Source organism: Cervus canadensis, chromosome 31, assembly GCF_019320065.1.
Source record: "Cervus canadensis isolate Bull #8, Minnesota chromosome 31, ASM1932006v1, whole genome shotgun sequence".
Taxonomy (NCBI): Eukaryota; Metazoa; Chordata; class Mammalia; order Artiodactyla; family Cervidae; genus Cervus; species Cervus canadensis.
Window position 1 is genome coordinate 30,794,541 of NC_057416.1, and position 20,662 is coordinate 30,815,202.

Consider the following 20,662-nt stretch of genomic DNA (forward strand, 5'->3'; position numbering starts at 1 on the left):
CTTCAGAGGCTGAATGAGAAAGGTCCGGGTGTGATGTTGTCAGCCCGGGAAGGCTGCAGACTGGGAGACACGAGGTCTGGATGTTGGCTGTGGGTCCAGTGTGCTGTAGTCTGTTTTTACCGAGCACCTAAGCGCCTGGGATGCTGAAGGAAGACCCTGTCTCCACCCTCAGAGAACTTACAATCTACCTGGAAGATGCAGACAAGCCCAAGACCCTGTGAGGAGCCACACGAGTTACAAGGTGGTAAAGAAGAGTTACAAGACAATCCTGTGCCAGCAAAGGTCCATCTAGTCAAGGCTATGGTTTTTCCAGTAGTCACGCATGGATGTGAGACCCCATGGACAGCCATAAAGAAAGCTGAGCACCAAAGAAGTGATGCTTTTGAACTGTGCTGTTGGAGAAGACTCTTGCGAGTCCCTTGGACTGCAAGGAGATCCAACCAGTCCATCCTAAAGGAGATCAGTCCTGAATATTCATTGGATCCTAAATGAAATTAGTCCTGAATATTCATTGGAAGGACTGATGTTGAAGCTGAAACTCCAATACTTTGGCCACCTGATGCGAAGAACTGGCTCATTTGAAAAGACCCTGATGTTGGGAAAGACTGAAGGCAGGAGGAGAAGGGGATGACAGAGGATGAGATGGCTGGATGGCATCACCGACTCCATGGACACGGGTTTGAGTAAACTCTGGGAGTTGGCGATGGACAGGGAGGCCTGGGGTGCTGTAGTCCATGGGGTCGCAAAGAGTCGCACACGACTGAGCGACTGAACTGAACTGAACTGAAAACCGACTATGATCCAGTTACCCTCGCACTTCATTCAACCTAGATTTTGTTCACTAAAAATTGAGATAATTCCTGCTTAATCTACTTTACGGTGCTCTGGGGACCTCAGAGGTGAAAGCTCCTCGAAAAGCATAAAGGGCAGTTCACAGTAGGGACTGTTGATTAGCGACGTAATGGTGCTAATGTGCACACTTAAAGGATGTTTCATTCAGCGGTGCTACAGGTTAAGTGGAGCGGAGAGCTAGAACGGTCGCAATACGCTGGTAACCTGCTCCAGCGTTAAAAAAAAAAAAACAACAGGCTTGATCTAATGTGGAGCGGAATCCGGAGCAGACTCCAAACTCAAATCCTCGGAAACCGACGTCTCTGTCTAAGCACCCACGGCCACTCCGCTGGTTCCCGGGGGTCACTCTCCGGGCGCCCGCAACACCCCGACACCCCGAAAATCCCAGATCGGGGTCCCGAGCTCCCGGACCGAGCCGCGAGCGCCCCCTGGCGGCCATCCTCGGACACTGCCCTCTCGGGGCGCGGGCGCGGGGCCGGACAACGCGGGGTGGGTGGGAGGAGGGATGGGGGTGTGGTCTTCTCGCGTGAACAAATGGCGTCATCGAAGCGACGGGCCCGGAAGGAAGTAGCGTGCGGAGGGGTGTGGCGGTTTCTGCGGTCGCGCTGGGGGGTTCGGCAGAGTACGGAGCGCCTGGAGGGACAGACAGCCTGGTACGCGGCCCGCGCCCCTTCGCGCGCGCGCTGGGCCTCGGTGAGGCCCCCGGGCCGGAGCTGACTGACTACCGGCCCTCCCGGGTCGCCTGCACAGCGTCCTGTGTCCCTCGGGAGAGGGCGAGCAAGCCCTTCCCGCCTCGTTCCTGCCCCACTGTAGCCTCTCGGCGGGGCCGAGCGGGGGCTCAGGGAGGGCTCCGACCCCGCGGCTCCTGAGGGGCCGCGCGACCCTCTCTCGGAAGAGGGCGGGGAAGGGGCGCGCGGTGGGGCGGACGGGGGAGGGAAAGGATTTTTTCCGCCGCTGCCGATCGGTAGCCGGAGGCTGCGCGGGGAACGTCGAAGAGCCTCGCAGACCGACGTCCGCGCCCGAGTTCCGTCAGACCCGGGGGGCAGAGTCCACACGTCGCGCCTGCGAGCCCGGGGCGCGCAGAGTCGGGAGCCTCGCTGTCAGTGTGGAGAAGGAGACGGCACCCCCACTCCCGCCTTCTGGCCTGGAGAAATCCCATGGACAGAGGAGCCTGGCGGGCCACGGTCCGTGGGGTCGCAGAGAGTCAGACACGACTGAAGCGACTGAGCGCGTTCTCAGTTACTGTCGTTTCTTCCAGATCATTCGGGGTTCAGGAAATGAGCCTCTGGGTGCTCGTCTTTTGCGTCCCGGTGCCTGAATGCTGTCGACCCAGGAGCCCCTGTCTTTCCAGCCTGGGGGACCCGGTTTCCCCCCGCTCTAACTGTGGGCTGGGAGAACCTGTCAAGTGCAAAGTGCCAGTCAAGCATATGGGCGGGAGTGTGGCTTCATCCTTGCCCAGAGCCCTGTATCTGGCTAGAGCCAAAGGAAGAACGGAGAAGGTGGAGGAAAGGCCAGAGAATCCCGCCCTTCTGAACTCTGCTTGCAGGCTGTTTCTGTGGCTCCAGCACCCGAAAGGAGTCAATAATGGTTTCCTTTGAAATGGCAGGCAATTAGGACTGGGAGGCTCTGACCAGAATTACACAGCCGCAACCGCCTGTCACTTGACATCCTCTGTAATTTGGGGCCAACATAACTGCAGCTGCCTCTTTCCCTGCTGCTGACATGCGTGGCTCCGGTGACAGCCCGTTGGTGTTCACAGGAAGAGAGGGCTGTGTTCTGAACGCTGCCCACCTGGCGCGGGTTCTCCCCTGGGCCCGCGGGCTGTGTCTGGAGCCACTGCCTCTTGCAGAAGGTGGAGAGTGTAATTCCGCAGCTGAGGCTCGGGGGTTGTCAACTGAGAGCAAGGAGGAAGAGGTGTAGATCTAGCCTGGTGTTCACACTACTACAGGTTGGACATGAGCCACTTGCAGGAGCTCAGCTTGGGGAGATACTCTGGCTGCCAGAGCTCTCCTCCCACAAGTCAGGGCACACGTTCTCCTGTATCTTTTCCCCCAGGGTAGACGTTCGCTGATGGCTCAGTTGGGAGCGGTTCTGGCTGTGGCTGCCAGTTTCTTTTGTGCGTCTCTCTTCTCGGCGGTGCACAAGATAGAAGAGGGGCATATTGGGGTGTATTACAGGTAAGGCAGCGACGGGGAGAAGCTGCGACTTCCTGTCCCATGACTCTCCTAGTCAATGGGTAACAGATTCTGCGGGCCGGTTGCATTTACATTGTGTTGAATAGGGAAGTCTTTAGACTGAGCTTTGTGACTGACTGTGGAAGGGGAATACACACACGCATGTAAATATATAGAGAACTGTAAATATGAAACTTACTAGTCTGAGGCCATGGATCGTAACTGATACATGTGTTAGGTTTAGAGAGAAATGGAAAGGCAACCATGCTCCTTGAAGATCATCTCTGAAACACTGTTTTCTCCTACTTCCCTCTGGGCATCTTGGTACCACAAGCTCACCTCTGAGGAGTGCCAGTTCTTCATGGCAACTTGAGATATAATTCGGACCTATGCTTTAAAATTAACATTTCAGGGGAAATGAAAGAGCCTGCAGGTTGATTTGTACCCATTGAGGCAACCTCTAGGATAGTGGTACTTAAATAGCCTATTCCATCACTTTATTTTGATTGCTCTTTAAAAGAAAAAAAAAAATGTATCTGTGACTTAAATAACGTGAAACGAAGAAGCACTTGTAAATCTTGGGTTGCTTTCCTTTGAGTAACCTCCATAACCAAGTTTTTGCTTTAAATCTTTGTGAACTTCTTATATGCCTTTATGAACTCCTTCTTAAAGCCCTTTGATGCTTTTTCTCTGGCTGCCAATAGCAAGTTCTAGAAGTCTGATTGGCTTCCATTCTCCCCTTTAATTGTGTTATCCCACTATCTGCTTCTACGTCTTCCAAAGTGAAAGTCACTCAGTCATATCCGACTTTTTGAGACCCCATGGACTATACAGTCCATGGAATACTCCAGGCCAGAATACTGGTGTGGGTAGCCTTTCCCTTCTCCAGGGGATCTTCCCAACCCAGGGATCGAACCCAGGTCTCCCACATTGCAGGCAGATTCTTTACCAGCTAAGCCACCAGGGAAGCATATGTCTCCAAAAATGACTTTTAATTCTATTCACATATAGCATGACTACAAAGGTAACTCTACGGCCCCTCAAAAATATTTAGATGGCTTATAAAGTTTCCGTAAAATTATTCTTTGGATTGTTTGTGTCACTGAACTCCAACGTTAGTATCATTAATTGGTCACTGTATTAGTGAACTTAACTGACCTTGTGGATTCTCACAAGCTCAACAGATGTTACAAAAATAAAACACACCTCTTCTCTTAGCTAAGAATCTGCTTGCCAAAGCAGGAGTTGTAAGAGACAGGGGTTTGATCCCCAGGTCAGGAAGATACCCTGGAGAAGGAAATAGCACCCCACTCCAGTATTCTTGCCTGGAAAATTCCATGGACAGAGGACCCTGGTGGGCTACAGCCTGTGGGGTCGCAAAGAATCAGGCTCGACTTAAGCGACTGAGCACACACACCTCTCTTATTTCAAGGATAGCCAGGGATTCTACTGTCTTTATTCCACTTTGTCTGTGTACCATTTTTCTCTCTGCAAAAGCATGAATAATGGTTTTAGGTTTTACCATCAGCCTTCTTAGACTAATAGGGTCAAGCTGAGAGGAAGAAACGGATCCATGGACATGGCTCTGGCACTTGTCCGTCTGTCTTAAATGCTTATGGGGCTGCAGAGAAAGTGGGCCCAAACCGTATCGATGTAACAGACACATCTTTGCTAAACTGAGCCTGCCTGTCTCTCCCTCCACTGCAGAGGTGGTGCCCTGCTGACTTCCACCAGCGGCCCTGGCTTCCATCTCATGCTTCCTTTCATCACATCATATAAGTCTGTGCAGGTATACTGGGCTTGGGGGGCAGGGTTGGATGACTGCAGATTTGGGGTGGTGATTAATGCATGATTTAGAATGATTTAGCCCTTGGATGAGTGGATGAGTATGATGCCTTTTCAAGGAATCATTTAAGAATAGATCATACATATAATACAGGTAAAAGGTATGAGGTTCCATGAGCCATTTACTGTGGAGTTTTACTTAATTGTTGAAATAGCTGAATGGGGTCATTGCCTTGGCCCATAGGTCCCAGGTGGGAATTATGTCCCTACTTCAAGACAGAGCCAGAGAAGAATCTGTTCTGAATGCACAGAAGGAAAAGTAGGATATGTATGCGTGTATGTGTGTGTGTGTGATAAACCACAGGCTCCCAAGATAGATGGAAATAAAACATGGTAATTTTGTTGGTTCTTATTTTAACATGAGAGATGTGAACATAACTTGTGGGGGGTGCAGGTTGTTGAACTTAATGAAGGGAAGTGACATCTAAAATAGGGATAGGATTAGCTATGACAGATCTTAAGCCAGGCTGAATTAGACTAGTCATCTTTGAAGTATGTCCAACAAGAGGAATAAGAAGATTTAGAGAATGACTTTTAAACTAACCCAGGAAAGTATCCTGGGTTACCTCATCAGCATTTGCCCTGTAGGTTTCTTCTGCCATTTGCTATGCTTTATGGTTTTCAAAGTGCATTCATGCATATTATCTCATTTGAGTCTCCCAGTAATCCTGAGAATGGGCTGAACAGGTTTTACAGGCTGAGAGGTTAAATAATCTGCTGTTTCCAGACTGGTAAATGGAAGAGATGAAAGTAAACACAGGTCGTGAGACTCCTAGTGCAGAGTCTTTTCCACTAAACCATTATTACTCAGCTTGTTCATATGGTGGTTCATTTACAGCGGAGCTGGGCTCACACACTGCAAATAAGGAGGATTCAGTGGGGGTATTCATATTTAACAGAGGCAAAGCTTAACCCAAATAAGTATTCAAGACCAAGGCCAAGGGATTCCCAAAAGAAGTCACTCTTTTGGTCACATCTCACCTTACAGCATCTTCTGTCTCTCCTATTTCCAGACCACACTCCAGACAGATGAGGTGAAGAATGTTCCTTGTGGGACAAGGTAAGGTGCCCAGAATAAAGCTGTGAAGCCCAAATAAGAGGCAGGGCCGTCTGACCGGCTGCAGTAAGAGACAGTGGAAAGGGACGCCCCGCCTGCCCCCCCCCCCCCCGCCCCGGCTGGTTTCACCGAGTTCTCTGCCCCTAAGCGCCCTGTGTTCTGAGTTGAGTAGGTGGTGGAGTCAGGTTTGGAAGGGCCTTGAAGGCCATGATGAAGGCTTTTAGCAGATAAATAACTTGATAGAGGAGGATAACTTTAACAGAACTAAATATGGAGAACGCTGGAAAGGTGGTAGGAGAAGACTTCAGGGGCAGGGAATTGAAACAGAACCGTGCTGCAGTGGTCCGGCCGAAGAGTCAAGGCGGCCGCTCTGAGCACCAGGGACAGAGCAACAAAGGAAACCACACACTTGGACAAATACGGAATTGGAACTTCCACAGGGTAACTGGCCTCATCTCATCACAAAGGCTTTGAATTTGGAGGGCCCTTCGGTCGAAAAAGAGACATAAAGACATAAGCAATGCAGTAGTAAACCTTGATTAGAGCCTGGTTCCAACAGAACAGCTCTAAAAGATGTTATGGAAACTGTTAGTCATCTTGGACTACCACAGCAGAATACCATGGCCTGGGTGGCTGAAACAATAGACATTTATTTTTCTCACGGTTGCAGAAGCTCAAAGTTCAAGATCAGGGTGCCAGCAAGGTTGGTTCCTGGCCTGCAAAAGTGGCTGTTTTCCTGTGTCCTCACATGGCCTTTCCGCTGTGCGTGTGTGGAGAGAGAAAGAGGTCTCTGGGGCCTCTGTCTTCTTTGCTTTACCAGTCTGGCCAGTTTAGGGCCCCACTGTTACAACCTCATCCAACCTTAATCACCTTTGTGAAGGCCCTGTCTCCAAATGCAGTCACTCTGGGGGCTCCAGTTTCAGCATGTGGACTTTGGGGAGTACACAATTCAGTCCATGATGGGAACTTGTGGGGAAAATTAGAGAAGGACTCGTTAGATGAAGAGGAATTATCGCTCATTTCCCTAGCTTTAGGAGTGACATTGTGACTCTGTAGGGGACTGTCATCACTTAGGTGGGTGGTGCCTGCCAAGTGTTAGGGGGTAAAGGATCCTGACTGCAGCTTGCTTTGAAATGTTCAGCCAAAAAAAAAGAAAAAGTAGATCAATTAATAGGTAATAAAATGTTCATGATTGTTAAATTTAGGTGTTGGTATACAAGTGTTCGTTGTACTGTTCTTTTCTCTTTTTTTTTTCCCCATTTATTTTTATTAGTTGGAGGTGTACTGTTCTTTTCTGTATGTTTGAAAGTGTTTTCTAATGAATATTGAGGGCAAGGGGGGAGGGGGCTGAATTAAAGTGATGGTGAAAACAGTGAGAAACACTGACCAAAACATTCCACATTTTTAAGTTCCGAGAACCCTGTGACCTTCTTTAGTCTTTTCCCTGTGATTGGTAGCTTTATTCAAAAGGCTTTGCAGAGCCAAAAGATGTGAACTACTCTTCTTTTATCCCAAAAGTTTCACTTTTGTCCTAGTGGAGACATTTTTAGGAGGTATGATTTCTCGGGAGATTTTATGATAGAAGCTCAGAAGGTCTCCTGCCTTGAGATCCACACACCTGTGACCCCCATGAACCCTCCTCCTTTCCTGCCGAGTCCCACGCGTGCGCACACACATACATACCACCACCACCCTGAGAGAGGCCCAATATTCCCAAGTTCAGCAGTGACTGCACTGTCTGCGCTTCCTCCAACAGCGGTGGTGTGATGATCTACTTCGACAGAATCGAGGTGGTGAACTTCCTGGTCCCACATGCAGGTACCTGCTTGCAGTGCACCTCCCCTGCCCCACCTCTTCCCTCCCCTGCAGCCCACTCTCCCCAGCATCATCCCCGAGTCTCCCCCCACCAAACCCCCGTGTCTGTCGTAGCATCTCGGAAGGGACAGCCCATGTGTCTGAGAACGTGGCAGGTCACTGCCTCCTCACTCTGAACGTCTCCTTCCCCGCAGTGTATGACATAGTGAAGAACTATACAGCCGACTACGACAAGGCACTCATCTTCAACAAGATCCACCACGAGCTGAACCAGTTCTGCAGTGTCCACACGCTTCAGGAGGTCTACATCGAGCTCTTCGGTAAGAAAATCTCTTCGGATGATCACCTGCTGCCTGATTCAGCTGCCCACAGGGCAGGGTGGGTACCGAGGGACCGGAAGTGGTGAAGAGCCAGTGCGCGGGAAGCAGGCAGTCACACGGGGCACTCCCAGGAAACACGGGTGCCGATGGAAGAAGATGGTGAGAGTGGTTGAGTGTTGGACACGGGAGTCATAGTGAACAAGAGGACTCGCTCCTGCCCTGCATCAGACCTGGGATGGAAATATGTTCCCATGTCCCTGAACTTCCTTCTGTAATGAAGAGGGGTCAGTTCTAGAAGAACCTTAGAGATTACCCAGCCCAGCATCCTCCTTTCAAGATAAGGATACCAAGGTCCCGAGGGAGAAAGTCCCAGAGCTGGCTGGGAGCAGAGGTGAAGTCCAGACCTCCCTCCCTTGGCTTCTGGCTCCATCCACCCCTCCCTGGAGGAAGGGCACAAGGACAGTGATGAGAACCGCAGGGTTACATTTTTGTTGTTGTTTGCTTTAGTGTGGTTTTTTTTTTTTTTTCGGCCGCACCACGAGGCATGTGGGATCTTAGTTCCCCAACCAGGGATCAAACGCACACCTCCTGCCCTGGAAGCGTGAAGTCTCAACCGCTGGCCTCCAGGGAAGTCCCAAGGGGTCACGTTTAATTCTAGAAGTGGGACAAGGACTGTAACTACTTAGAGTTCCCAGAACCTTTGTGGCTTTTGGTTGTTGTTAGTGATGATTTTTCACCCTATACCCATAGAGAAGAATAGGAAAATGCTTAAAACAGAAAGGACCCACTTTTGTCTTTTAAGTTGACACTTTCTGAACTTTTTTCCTGATCAACAAAAACATAGCCTGACTTCAGCAACAATTCAAAGAAGCATTTCAGTAATTGTTATAGCTCATTTGGGATAAAGCGTTCTATTAAATTCACTGCTAGGAGTGTTCTAGAAGCCAGGGCTAAAAGCAAATGAACTTTGCAACCAGTGGTATAACTATTCTTAATGCCAGGACCAGCCAGTGGTTTTTCCTAGGAATCTTAATTTAAAGGACTTCAAAGGACCTGGAGTGAGAACATCGTAGACAGAGGTGGAGTCGTTGGCGACACCAATGATCTTAACTAGGCAAACAGCCTTTTGCTCTGTGTTTCAAATTTGGGAAATCATCAGAAGCCATTTTAACTTTTCTGCAGATGAAAACAGGTCTAAATTCACTTTATAGACTTTGAAGTTTCTTCCTGCGTTTGGATTTGGTGTGCTGTTTAGAAAAATTCAGTACATTTGCTTTTTTTTTTTACCTCAAACTGATAGAATTTCATAAAACATCATTAGTTTTTCTCTCTAGCCATTGTTTTAGAACTAGTGCCAGTAAATGAACATTACAAAGCATTTGTAACAACAAAAGATCTCTGATTTCTATGAAAAGAGAATTAAGATGTGAAATTGTTCTACATTAGAAAACTTCTCACTGTCTTGTCTTCAGATGAACTCGGCAGCTCAGTAAAGTAAAGCTTCCTGTATGGAGGAGCTGGGGGTTTATGTTTGCTTTGGAATATTTTCCTTTTTAAAGTTCATTCTTGCCAGCAAGCACTGTTGCCAGCTTAGCATCTATTTGCATCTGCAAAGGAGAAACTCGTGTCTCTAATCCTGTGTCCTGATTAGAGGAGCACATGGAAAGGTTTTCTCTGGTCCCCTCCTCCCAGTATTTGTAGCCCTAACTTTCATCTTGATGCAGTTTTTATCACCGCTTACTCCGAGGCGTCCATGTTTCCCGTTTGAGGAAAATGTTATCCAGTACTTTGTGTTTACTTAGTTCAGTTCAGTCACTCAGTTGTGTTCAACTCTTTGCAACCACATGGACTGTAGCACTACAGGCTTCCCTGTCCATCACCAACTCCTGGAGGTTATTCAAACTCATGTCCATCAAGTCAGTGATACCATCCAACCATTTCATCCTCTGTCGTCCCCTTCTCCTCCTACCTTCAATCTTTCCCAGCATCAGGGTCTTTTCCAGTGAGCCAGTTGTTTGCTTAATTTAATCAGCTCTTAACTTAATCAGCTTTTGTCAGCATAACCATCACCCATAAACAACTTGGTCCTGGTGTAAATTTGTTAGTAAAGTATCTTGTAAAATATTTCTTCTAGATTTTCCTAGAAAATTACTAGCCCAGAGCCATGGTTATCTTCCTTGACTCAGATAGAATTTAATCTGAGAAACAGCCATGTTATTAGCTTATTGGGGTACGAGCTATCTCCCTTAAAGTTTGGCCTGTCTCTTATTTAAAATAAAAAATATGGAATGTAATGTTCATCTTTAGCCATCAAATTGTTAACACACATGTCAGGTGTGAGGTGCTGCCCTTATGGGCATTTCTGGAGCATATGCATATGTAGAAACAGTAAAACCCCTTGCTTAGTGATATGACTGTTGAAGCAAGTGCTGTTCTAAACACTAACGATCAAAGTGTAATGATTAAACATGTTCTTTATCTTGACTACTGATTAGCTTGAACACATCCCCGAACCTCTGTGGGCCTCAGTTTGAGCATTTATAACAAGCAGGGAGTTAGACTTGCTGATCCTCAAAAGCTCCTGGACCAAGAATGGCCACGTAAAGCAGCTGGCCGCTGACAGTAAAGGAGGTGGTTCCATGTAGATGTCCGAGGCTGGTTTCATGGTGTTCTTTTCTCAGGTCCCTTCCAGGATCTTTTGGGATCTCATGGGTGGGGGCAGGGAAGGGAAGGCCCAGGCCAACGCTAACAGCTTGCTCTGGGGTCACAGCTAGAGCGGCGATCAGTTACAGCTCTTCTAACACTTATCCATAAAATGACTCACAGACAGAAGAATCAGGACCAAGGCAAACAACACATCAAAAGACTCAGGCTCAGGACTTCCCTGGCAGTCCAGTGGTTAAGACTGCACTTTCAGGGCAGGGGGCATGGGTTCAATCCCTGGTCAGGGAACTAAGATCCCACAAGCTGAGTGGCTCAGCCAAAAAAAAATTTTTTTTGAGTTCCTGATGGATTAGTCTTCCTTGGGGCCTCTCTTGACATCAGAGTCTGTTTTTGTTTTAGAAATTTATTAATAGATTTAGTGTACTTGACTCCTTTCAAAATACCTGACGTGGCCGTCCCACTTTCCTTCTTTGTGAAAGATGGGCGGCCACCTTCTCTGGCTGCTGTCTGTAGGGAAGGGCTGCTTCCTGACTCAAGAAATGTGCTGGAGTTCTTGTTTGTTCTTTTAAAGCTCGGCTCCCTTCCGGGCGAGGTTGATGTTTTCTTGAGGCCCCAGGGAAAGGACACTCCCATCTGGCCACATAGCGGGCCCAGTGGGTGTCCGCCGTGAGAGTCTTCCAGGGAGCCTTCAGACGTTTGAGCTCTGATGAGCGCTCTGCCTCAGGACGAGCTTTGGCCCGTGGATACATTCCTGAGCTGGTGTCTTGCCTGGCTCTCTACCCCATGCTTCCCTCCACCCCGCCTAGAAAGCATCTCAGCTCCATGTTCTGTCTGTCTCGATTCCAGATCAGATTGATGAAAATCTCAAACTGGCTCTGCAGCAAGACCTGACCTCCATGGCCCCCGGGCTCGTCATCCAAGTGAGCACCACCCTGGTGGGACACCCCCCCACCCCGCCCCCACCCCCAGGAAGGCACAGCCCCTCTTCCAGAGCATGTCCTATCTGCAGGAAGACCAAGGACCCGTGGGAGCTGGTCCCTCTGCACCCCCACCTCCCCATCAGGTGCTATGTTTATCTCTCTCTGCAGGCTGTGCGGGTGACGAAGCCCAACATCCCGGAAGCCATCCGCAGGAACTATGAGCTGATGTGAGTGGGCCCCGTGCCTGAACGGAACCACCGCCCTGCCCTCCTCCCACTCATCCCATCCCAGGGCTGACTGAGCCGTGCCGCGAGTGTGGTCCCCCCTGGAGTGTCTGTACAGCCGTTGCCCTGGGAGATGGGGCAGGCGTGGCAGGCCGCTCACCTGGGCTCCATGACCAGAGGGGCGGGGAGCCCTGCGCTTCCTTCACGGCTCAAGCCGGAGAAGATGGGGAGGCGACTGGGTGGGCAGGCGGGTGCCTTTCACACAAGTCAGTTATATCTCTCACAAGTGGGCTTTGAAGGAGAAGGCTAGCCGTGTTACTGTCTGCAGTATATTCACCTTCACCTGGGACCTTAAGGAGCCTTCCAGGGCCTTCTCTAGTGGTCAGTGGTTAAGACTGCACTTCTAGTGCAGGGGCCGTGGGTTCAATCCCTGGTCAGGGAACTAAGATTCCATATGCTGTTCGGCACAGGCAGATTTACAAACAAGACCAGACCTCCCGAGGGTGAAAGGAATGACAGCTTGCCTCACAACAGGGCAGGGGGCTGGCTCCCCGGGGGTCAGTGAAGTTCCGAGGAAGCTCGTCCCCAGCAGCCTCAGAGCTGCACACTTTCCTCCCCTCCAGGGAGAGCGAGAAGACGAAACTGCTGATCGCAGCCCAGAAGCAGAAGGTGGTGGAGAAGGAAGCCGAGACAGAGCGGAAGAAGGCCCTTATCGGTCTGACTGTGCTTCTGGGGTCAGGGCGACCGAGGGGCTGGCGGGTGGGGGGCAATTCAGGAAGCCTGGGACATGGCCCTCCGAAGCCTTCCCCACACAGGAGCGGCCTTCGTTCCCCAGGAGCAGAGCTGAACTTGTCAGATCGTGGCCAAGGGTCATGAGCTCTGTTTCCCCACGCCTCTTAAATGAAAGGAGCCCTTCCTGCTAACCCCTCATGCACAAAGACGGTAACACTGAGGAGCCCTTACAGTGAGCCTCAGACTTTTCTAAACACTTGTGTGTGATTCATCCCACTCCTCACACCCCTTCCCCCCTCCCCGGTGAGGATGCTACCGTCCATAACCTACTCTCACTGAGCCAAAGCTCAGAGAGGCTGAATCACTGCCCAGGGTCACATGGCAGGGGAGCGAGGGGAACAGGGTTCAAATACAGGGACTCGCCTCCCGACCCCAGGTTCTCCACCACTGCTCCAGACTGCCAGCCACGGCCCTGGCCACTTCCGAAAGTGCGGGAGGGAACTTGTACCTTAACCCGTAAAATATTCCTTTGGAAGGAACACCCTGTGACAGGAGAGAGGTCAGGGCCGGCTCCTTACCTTCATCAGAGGAGTGACTCCCCCTGGGGCCAGGCGCCCCCACTCACTGTCTTGCACTGATACTGTGCTCCCTGGGGTGTCCCACCCCTGCCCGGGGGACCTGCGTGACTGCTCTCTGGGCCAGTGGCCCTTCACCTGGGCCCACCCACTGCCCTGCCTCAGGGCCTCAGATGGGGTGAAAGGGGAACGGTTTTGAAATATCAGAGCCCTGAGTCTTTTCTCCACTAACACAGAGGCAGAGAAGGTGGCGCAGGTGGCCGAAATCACCTTTGGGCAGAAGGTGATGGAGAAGGAGACGGAGAAGAGGATCTCAGAGATCGAAGGTGAGTGGGCCTGAAATCCCTGCCTCCCCATTCCTCAGACCCCGCCCTGCGGCCAGGGGCCCGGGAGTCCTTTCCTTTGCTCTGCCTTCTCCGTTCTCAGACATCATGGGTTCTTTGGAACATGCCTCGTTCTCTGTCCTCTGACTCAGGTTGTGGGGAGATGTGGGCCAGCCTGGGATTAATTTTCCACTTCAGTCATTCATCAGATTTGAGTTGGGTGCCTTCAAGACTCTTCCGCTGGGCTGGGCTTCAGAAAAAGGGGAAGCATGTGGTCCCGGCTGTCTTGGGCCCGCAGTTTGACCCCGGAAGTAAACCAGGAAGTCAGGTCGGAGCAGCAGCCTGCTGCCCCTGCCTGCCGCGCCCCCTGTGACAAGGGCCTGTGAGCCCTGTCGCTTTGGCCTCTCGGGGTCCCTGTGGATGTTAAGCCGGGTGTGAAGAAGACACCTGTCAGCACCGGTATCGCGAGCTGGGAAAAGGTGTTTCCTTGCTGGCTTTTCTGGTGTCACTCACCTTCCGGCCCCTGCCCTCAGCCCTCCCCTCATCCCCCCGCCCACCACCTCCTCGAGCAGACTGCAGGCTGAAAACGCCCTCAGGGCCCAGCCCCAGGCTCCACGGCGCCCTGTCCACTTACACTCCTGACCTGGCCTGTCGGGCCTAGCGGCCGTGGAGGAGCCAGTGAGGATTTCATGGATCAGTGGTTCCTCACGGGGAGCTCTGAGCCGGGCGGCACATTTCTGTTTCTTGTAAACACGAGTCACCAGGTGCCAAGGCCGGCCGAGCTGGCCACTGGCTCCCCGGCCGGCCTGCAGGCTCCCGCCAGCCGGGGCCCTGCTGAGGCTGCACAGTGAGAACCCACCTTGCTTCCTGGGCTTTGGTGCAGGTGTTGCTCACATGAGCTTGGCCTCATTCCCAAGGACAGGGAGGAAATATCAACAGCTTTGTATCAGTTCTTGACCGAAAGCTGGTCTCAGCAGATTAAGGAAGGGGATTGTTTACCTAGTAGAAGTTTAAATCGGTCATAGTTCAAATAGGTGTTAGTCTGGACCATGGCCTGTAATTCTCTTTGAATCTGGCCAGCTTAACCACTGCTAACGAGAGCCTTTCTGAAATGACCAATGGAAATAAATGAAGTTGGCAAAGGGGCTGTACTGTTTTGTTTACGGCAGTTGGTTTCAGGGCAGCTCCACCTCAGGCCGCATCCAGAACCTTCTTCAGGCTTCCCTGGCTCTTGCTGTGTGGCACAGGGGGAGAGGGCCAGGGCCAGGGCAGAGAGCTCAGAGACGGGAGGCTGAGGCGGGGTCCCAGCCCTCTCCTACCCGCCCCAGAAGGGGTCGGTGGGTGGAAAGAGGATGTGTGTTTCCATGACACCATCAGAGAAGCCGCTGTCAGGCACAGCGACGGGCTTGCACGTCCCCGCCACCGGGAGATGCTGGCACAGCACTTTTGCATCCTGGTCAATTTTCACAACTTGTGAAACAGGAGAAAATGCCTTTTTCCCAGTTTCGTAAATAAGAGGATCAGAGCCCAGAATAACCAGAGCAGTGTGCCCAGGATCACGGGGCTGGTCGGGAGAAGTCGCAGGGAGCTGCCTTCTGAGCCTCTGAGCTTTGATTCTCTGCGTTCTTTCCTTAAGATGCTGCGTTTCTGGCCCGGGAGAAGGCCAAGGCGGATGCCGAGTGCTACACTGCCATGAAAATAGCTGAAGCAAATAAGGTAAAGGGCCAGTGCTGCCTGGCGAAGAGAACGTGTGTTACACTGTTTGCAACCACTGCCTCCCGCCTGCCCGGCCGTAACCGAGGGCTCCTGCCCCCTGTGAGCCAGGGCCTTCCCTTTCCCTTGGACCCTGATAGAAGTTTAATTGTGCTGATTTTTTAAGATATTTATTTATTTGACTGCATCAGGCCTTAGCTGCAGCGTGCCAGCCCCAGAGTGCGCAAGCCCCAGAGCATGCAGGCTCGGCGGTCACCGTGCGTGGGCTTTGTTGCCCCGCGGGGTGTGGGATCTGAGTTCCCTGACCAGGGATCGAACCCCATGCCCCCTCATCCGCATTGGAAGGCAGGCTCTTAACCACTGGAACATCAGGGAACCCCTTCACGTTGCTGGTAAACACAGACACTCCTAACCCTCGCAGCTCCCACCTTGAGGGCCTGAGCTTAGCGCTCTCCCAGAGACGTGGCCGTGCAGCGGTTGGTGCTCAGTCACTCGGTCACAGCCGACTCTTTGCAGCCCCGAGGACTCCAGCGCGCCAGGCTTCCCCGTCCTCCACTGTCTCCCGGAGTTTGTTCCAACTCATGTCCATCGAGTCAGTGATGCCACCCAGCCATCTCATCATCCTCTGTCTCCCCTTCTCCTCCTGCCCTCCATCCTTCGCAGCATCAGGGCCTTTACGTGGTCACTAGTGTAACAGCGAGACCAGGGAGAGGAGGTGGGGTGTGGTTCTCACAAAGACCCTCTCCCTGAGAAAAGTCAAGGGATGGCCCCCAGGCTTTTCCCTGATCTGGCCTCACCACCGTCCTCTTTTCTGTTTTTGCTTCCAGCTAAAGCTGACCCCTGAGTATCTGCAGCTGATGAAGTACAAGGCCATTGCTTCCAACAGCAAGATTTACTTTGGCAAAGACATCCCTAACATGTTCATGGACTCCGCAGGCAGCATGGGCAAGCAGTTTGAGGGACTAGCTGACAAGCTGAGCTTTGGCTTGGGAGATGAGCCCATGGAGGCAGACTCCGAGAACTGAATGTTTCCATCCACAACCTCCTATGACTCTCCGAGACAGATCTTTATTTTTTAATGAGGAACCAGGATGTCCCCTCCCTTCCACACTACCTTCTTTGACTCTCTTCCACATACTGTGGTGAAAAAAAGAAGAAATGGACCTAAATCTATTTTCCTCCCTGGGAAGGGTAGGACAGGGACTGATGAACTGGGGTTTTCTTCAGGTAAGTAGGTTACGTGATTTAGGTTAAGCTTTGGAAAAGATGGGTTAGAGCTCTGACCTCCAGACACTGATTTTTGCCTTTCTGAGGCTGGCTTAATTAGGGATGCTATCAACAAGAAGTGGGAGAAGTGGAGGAGGTCACGTCCAGGTGATCTGACTGCCCTGGAGTGGGAAAAGGCAGTCTAGCCATCTCGAGCCACCTCCACAGTGAGAGATGCCTGTGGGTGAGGCCCAGCTCCTAGGCAAACACGCGCTTGTGAGTTTGCCAGCAGAGCATAGAGAAGCGGCCTTGGAGGATGTTGGCTCTCCTGGCGTTTATGGCCAAGTGTCCGTGAGTCACCACCCACACACGCCGCCTCAGGCCCAGGTGAGGGTGATCTGGTGCTAGCTTTGCAAGCTTTTCTACACACCACCCTCCCTGCCCCAGGGCTCAGAGCATGGTGGCTTCTGACCTCATTTCTGAGTCACAATTTGGCCACCACCCCCAGTTCTTTTTCAAACTTTTCACCTATTCTGTGATTTGGTCTTGTTTTGTTTTGTCTTCCCTCCACCTGTTCATTGGTTCCACTCAGCATCGAGAAGACAGGAACAAAGAACTCTCCAGTGTCTTAAAAGCTGCTGAAATGGGACCACAGTACCCATTCACCTCTCTGGTCCCTGCTTGGCAAACGGTGTCTGTTCCTTGAGATCAAGGATCTTTTTTTATTGTTGTGGAGATTCTGCATTGGAGAGCTCCTCTGGGTGAGAAGGATGGGCTGTCCTAAAGCTGTCCCAGTCTCAGCGCCTGTGACTTGTGCTGAGAGCCCATCTGATACAGTGATAAGAGGGAGCCTGTTCTCTGAGCAGCTCGCGTCTTTAGATCCAGGGTTCGGGGTCCCAGAGAGACAGCTGTTGGGTTCGAGTCAGAGTTCCTGCCTGCGTCCCTGTGTCAGAGAGCCACACCAGAGTCCATGCGAATGTTGTTTCGTTACTAATTTGGGGATTTGGTTAAGGGAGCACAAACCAGAAACCGAGGTTTCCTTAAGTCCTGGAGTTGGAGTCAGGGGCGGGGTTGTGTACCAGATCACCAAGTGGAGGGCAGCTGTCTGGAGTGAACTTGCAAGCCTGTTGATTTCATCCATGACAAGCCGTGGCTTAAGATTTGTTACTAGCTGCCCCCGCCCCCACACCAAGAAAAACTCCCACTGTACCCCCCTCTTCTCGGTGGAACATGGTGATAATATCTGGGACAGATTTCCATGTCATTGATGAACCCACACCTAGGCTGCTGATTTATCGGATGGTCCCAAAAGCCGGGAATTGGGGGAGCATTCAGCCGGCCTAAGAAGACACAAAGGGTTAACTTGTCTTAATTTAAATGTGTGTGTTGCCCTTCTCTGTTCTAATTTCTGGAACTTTGAATTCTCAAACCACCAGTCCTGGTCACACTTTGTGCAGGGATCCAAAATGTCCAAGGATTGATGGATGTTAATGTGTTCAGGTGTCTTTGCAGAAGGCAGTTAGTCTCCTAAGACCAACACAAAGCATCCATCATTAAGATATACTCGCCCTCCTCTCACTTCAATGCCATGAATCACTTGTCAGGAGCACCCTGTCACGTCCAGCATCCCTGACTTCGATATTTGTCTGCTCTTCTGCTCTGAGACTGGCTGCCTAAGCTCAGAGAATACTTCTCTCCAATGGGATACGCAGCATGGACGTCTCAGCCTGTCTGAATAACACGCTTGCTCAGGTGGTTAACCGGAACACTGCTCTAACTCTAGCGTCCCGTGATGGCCTGTCTCTTGCACTAGATCACAGGAGAGCCTCAGTGAAGTCCTGCTACACCTGCCCCCTACAATGTCAATGTCCCTTCTTCTGTAAGCAAAAAATACAAGTATTGTAGTCCCCATTCGTTTAATTCCAATGGTTGTCTGTACTTGCCTGAATAGGAAAATCATAGGAATGGGCTGTTTCCTTGGCTTGGGACAACTAACCAGTCTGTCTTTGTGACTTCGTTTCGGTAATGCTTGCTAGAGAACCTGATATGGAAACATTTGAATTCTAAACATGTTAAATATGACAGCCTGCCATTTGGCAGGCAGTAAACTCATGGCTGCTATTGATAAATGGAACCTCTATCAAAATAAGGAACTGTTTCTAAAATTCAGCTTTTGTAGGATTTTCCAAGGAAAAGTCACCTTGGTTGAATGTTTCTCACTCATTAAACTTTGCAGACGTGATCTATATTCGGTACCTGTTTTTAATCACTTTTTAAATATCAGGACAGAATGTCCGAAAGGAAGCCACAGTTTGTTCATCTTTATCTGACTAAATCTGGAGGGATCTGTGATCATAATAAATTAAGGAGGGGGGCAGAAATTACTGGAAGAACTTTAGCAATATAGTCATCCCTCGGTATCCATAGGGGACTGGGAGCCCCGAGGATACCAAAATCTGTAGGTGCTCAAATCCCTTATGTAAAATGGTGTCTTTACAACCACCCTCCGTACCCATGTATCCACAGCTACAGAGGGCTGACTGTATTGATCCAAAAAAAAAAAAAAAGTGGATTTTTTAAAATGATCTGTTGCAGTGTCTGTGGGTCTCTTTATCTTTCAACACATAACTTCACCATTTATAGAGTAAATAGTGGAAGTGAGATGGACATATTGACTGACTTACCCCAGTTTGATTGAGGATACGTGAATCCTGACTAGTGGCTACTCTGTTCAGGGACCACTGCTGCTTTAGGTCTGTCCAGTAGGTTCTAGTCACTGTTTCTGTTGCCTTTTAAAAGAAGTGATAGCCAATCACTTTGTATTTTCATTCCTCTCTATTTCTGCTTTTGTGCAAGCTGATAATTGAATGGTCAAAACTAACTCTACTGGCAGAGAGCCTCAAGGACTGAACGACCCCCTTTGTAACTGAGAAATGACTCCTGTTATATTAATCATTCTGCAAACAATATGCTGGATTCATTTGCCCTGGGTCGATAGATGGAGGAACTGTTTTGGACAACCCTGAAGGTGTGATTTTATGTGTTAGTTTTATTTTCAGTCTTGCTAAATAAAATGAGTCTTTGTATTTATTTTTCTTTTATTACAGTGAAATTTAGCAGTAGCAGGTATTACGCTAGGAGATACAAAGAGGTAAAGCATCTCTGCCCAGTGAGTTAAGTCACGACCCCAAAATATATTCTGATGAATATCTATTCCCATTATCAATGTAGAAATAATAAACACAGCTAATTTATAAAAATGGCATCATTGTACAACGCAGGGGATATAACCAATATTTTTAAATGAATATGAATGGAGCATAGCCTTTTAAAATTGTGAATCACTTATACCATACACCTGTAACAAATAATATTGTCCAACAACTACGAGTTGCGGTGGTAACTTCCCTGGTGGTCCAGTGGTTAAAACTCTGAGTTTCCACTGCAGGGGGCCTGGTTAGGGAACTAAGATCCCACATGACGTGCTGAAAGTCCAAAAAAACAAAGTTGCATCATGGTCAGCTAGGTGTTCTCTAGCTCCTCAGAGACCAAAGAAGAGGAAATCAGCTCACAGAATAGAGCATTTTAAACAATTTTACTTAAGACTGGCTAAAATTGGAAAGTTGGACACATAACGACTGAACAACAACAAAATTTGAAACAGGGAGAAGTGGTTATCTGCACATAGAAAATGAATCCAGAGATTAACACAGATAACATTGTCTTCTCTGATGGTCTGAGAAATTGGGGCCATTCTATGCTGTTTGGGATGGTTTAAATGCCCACCTCTCCATAGGAAAGACCAGATGGTCTCTAAAGGTCCTCCCCAGCCTCGGGTTCTAGAGTCTGTATTGCTGTTTTCAAAAGCCAAATGTGACAGCATGTTTGCTGAGGGGTTGCTGTCACGGCTTCTCTCCCTGAATTCATTTAAACTGGAACATGGGCATTATTTGTCCGTTTCTCTTCAGCGTCAAGTAACCAGGCAACAACTTTTTTTATTATGTTTTTTTTTTTTAATCCTCCCAAAAGAATCACAGTAAACTCAAAGGGAAACAATCTTAAAGTCCATAATTTTTTTTCCCCCACAATTCAGGGCCTTAGACTACAGAGGTGAATATTTTAAAAGCTTGATGGCATTTATGGTGAGAACATATACTAGATTTTTAGAAAGTTGTTCATAAAACCTGTTTCTCTGGGTATTCGACTTTCTAATCTCTTTTCCTCTTTGTCCTTGCAAACCAC

At 49.8% G+C, this 20,662-nt stretch overlaps 1 protein-coding gene across 4 annotated transcripts; it reads left to right on the forward strand.

The window, feature by feature from the left end:
* The first annotated feature begins 1,389 nt into the window (after positions 1-1,389).
* Positions 1,390-19,506, forward strand: ERLIN2 (ER lipid raft associated 2). Of its 4 annotated transcripts, none has more exons than XM_043454495.1 (12): positions 1,390-1,505; positions 2,908-3,029; positions 4,734-4,815; positions 5,885-5,931; positions 7,685-7,746; positions 7,938-8,063; positions 11,574-11,647; positions 11,816-11,874; positions 12,495-12,586; positions 13,415-13,504; positions 15,138-15,217; positions 16,042-19,506. In XM_043454495.1, exons 2-12 carry the CDS (start codon positions 2,923-2,925, stop codon positions 16,237-16,239), a joined length of 1,017 nt encoding a protein of 338 aa, XP_043310430.1. In that variant the 5' UTR covers positions 1,390-1,505; positions 2,908-2,922; the 3' UTR covers positions 16,240-19,506. The 4 variants fall into 4 exon arrangements, with proteins under 4 accessions (XP_043310430.1, XP_043310432.1, XP_043310429.1 ...); XM_043454497.1 differs by having other exon boundaries at positions 1,454-1,545; XM_043454494.1 differs by lacking the exon at positions 1,390-1,505 and adding an exon at positions 1,565-2,036.
* The last annotated feature ends 1,156 nt before the right edge of the window (positions 19,507-20,662 follow it).

Excerpts from the sequence above, each read along its gene's own strand:
- ERLIN2 (XM_043454494.1), top strand. The coding sequence starts at position 2,010 with ATGGACAGAGGAGCCTGGCGGGCCACG. Across the intron at positions 5,932-7,684 it reads AATGTTCCTTGTGGGACAAG|CGGTGGTGTGATGATCTACT; the intron begins GTAAGGTGCCCA and ends TTCCTCCAACAG. Across the intron at positions 8,064-11,573 it reads GGTCTACATCGAGCTCTTCG|ATCAGATTGATGAAAATCTC; the intron begins GTAAGAAAATCT and ends TCTCGATTCCAG.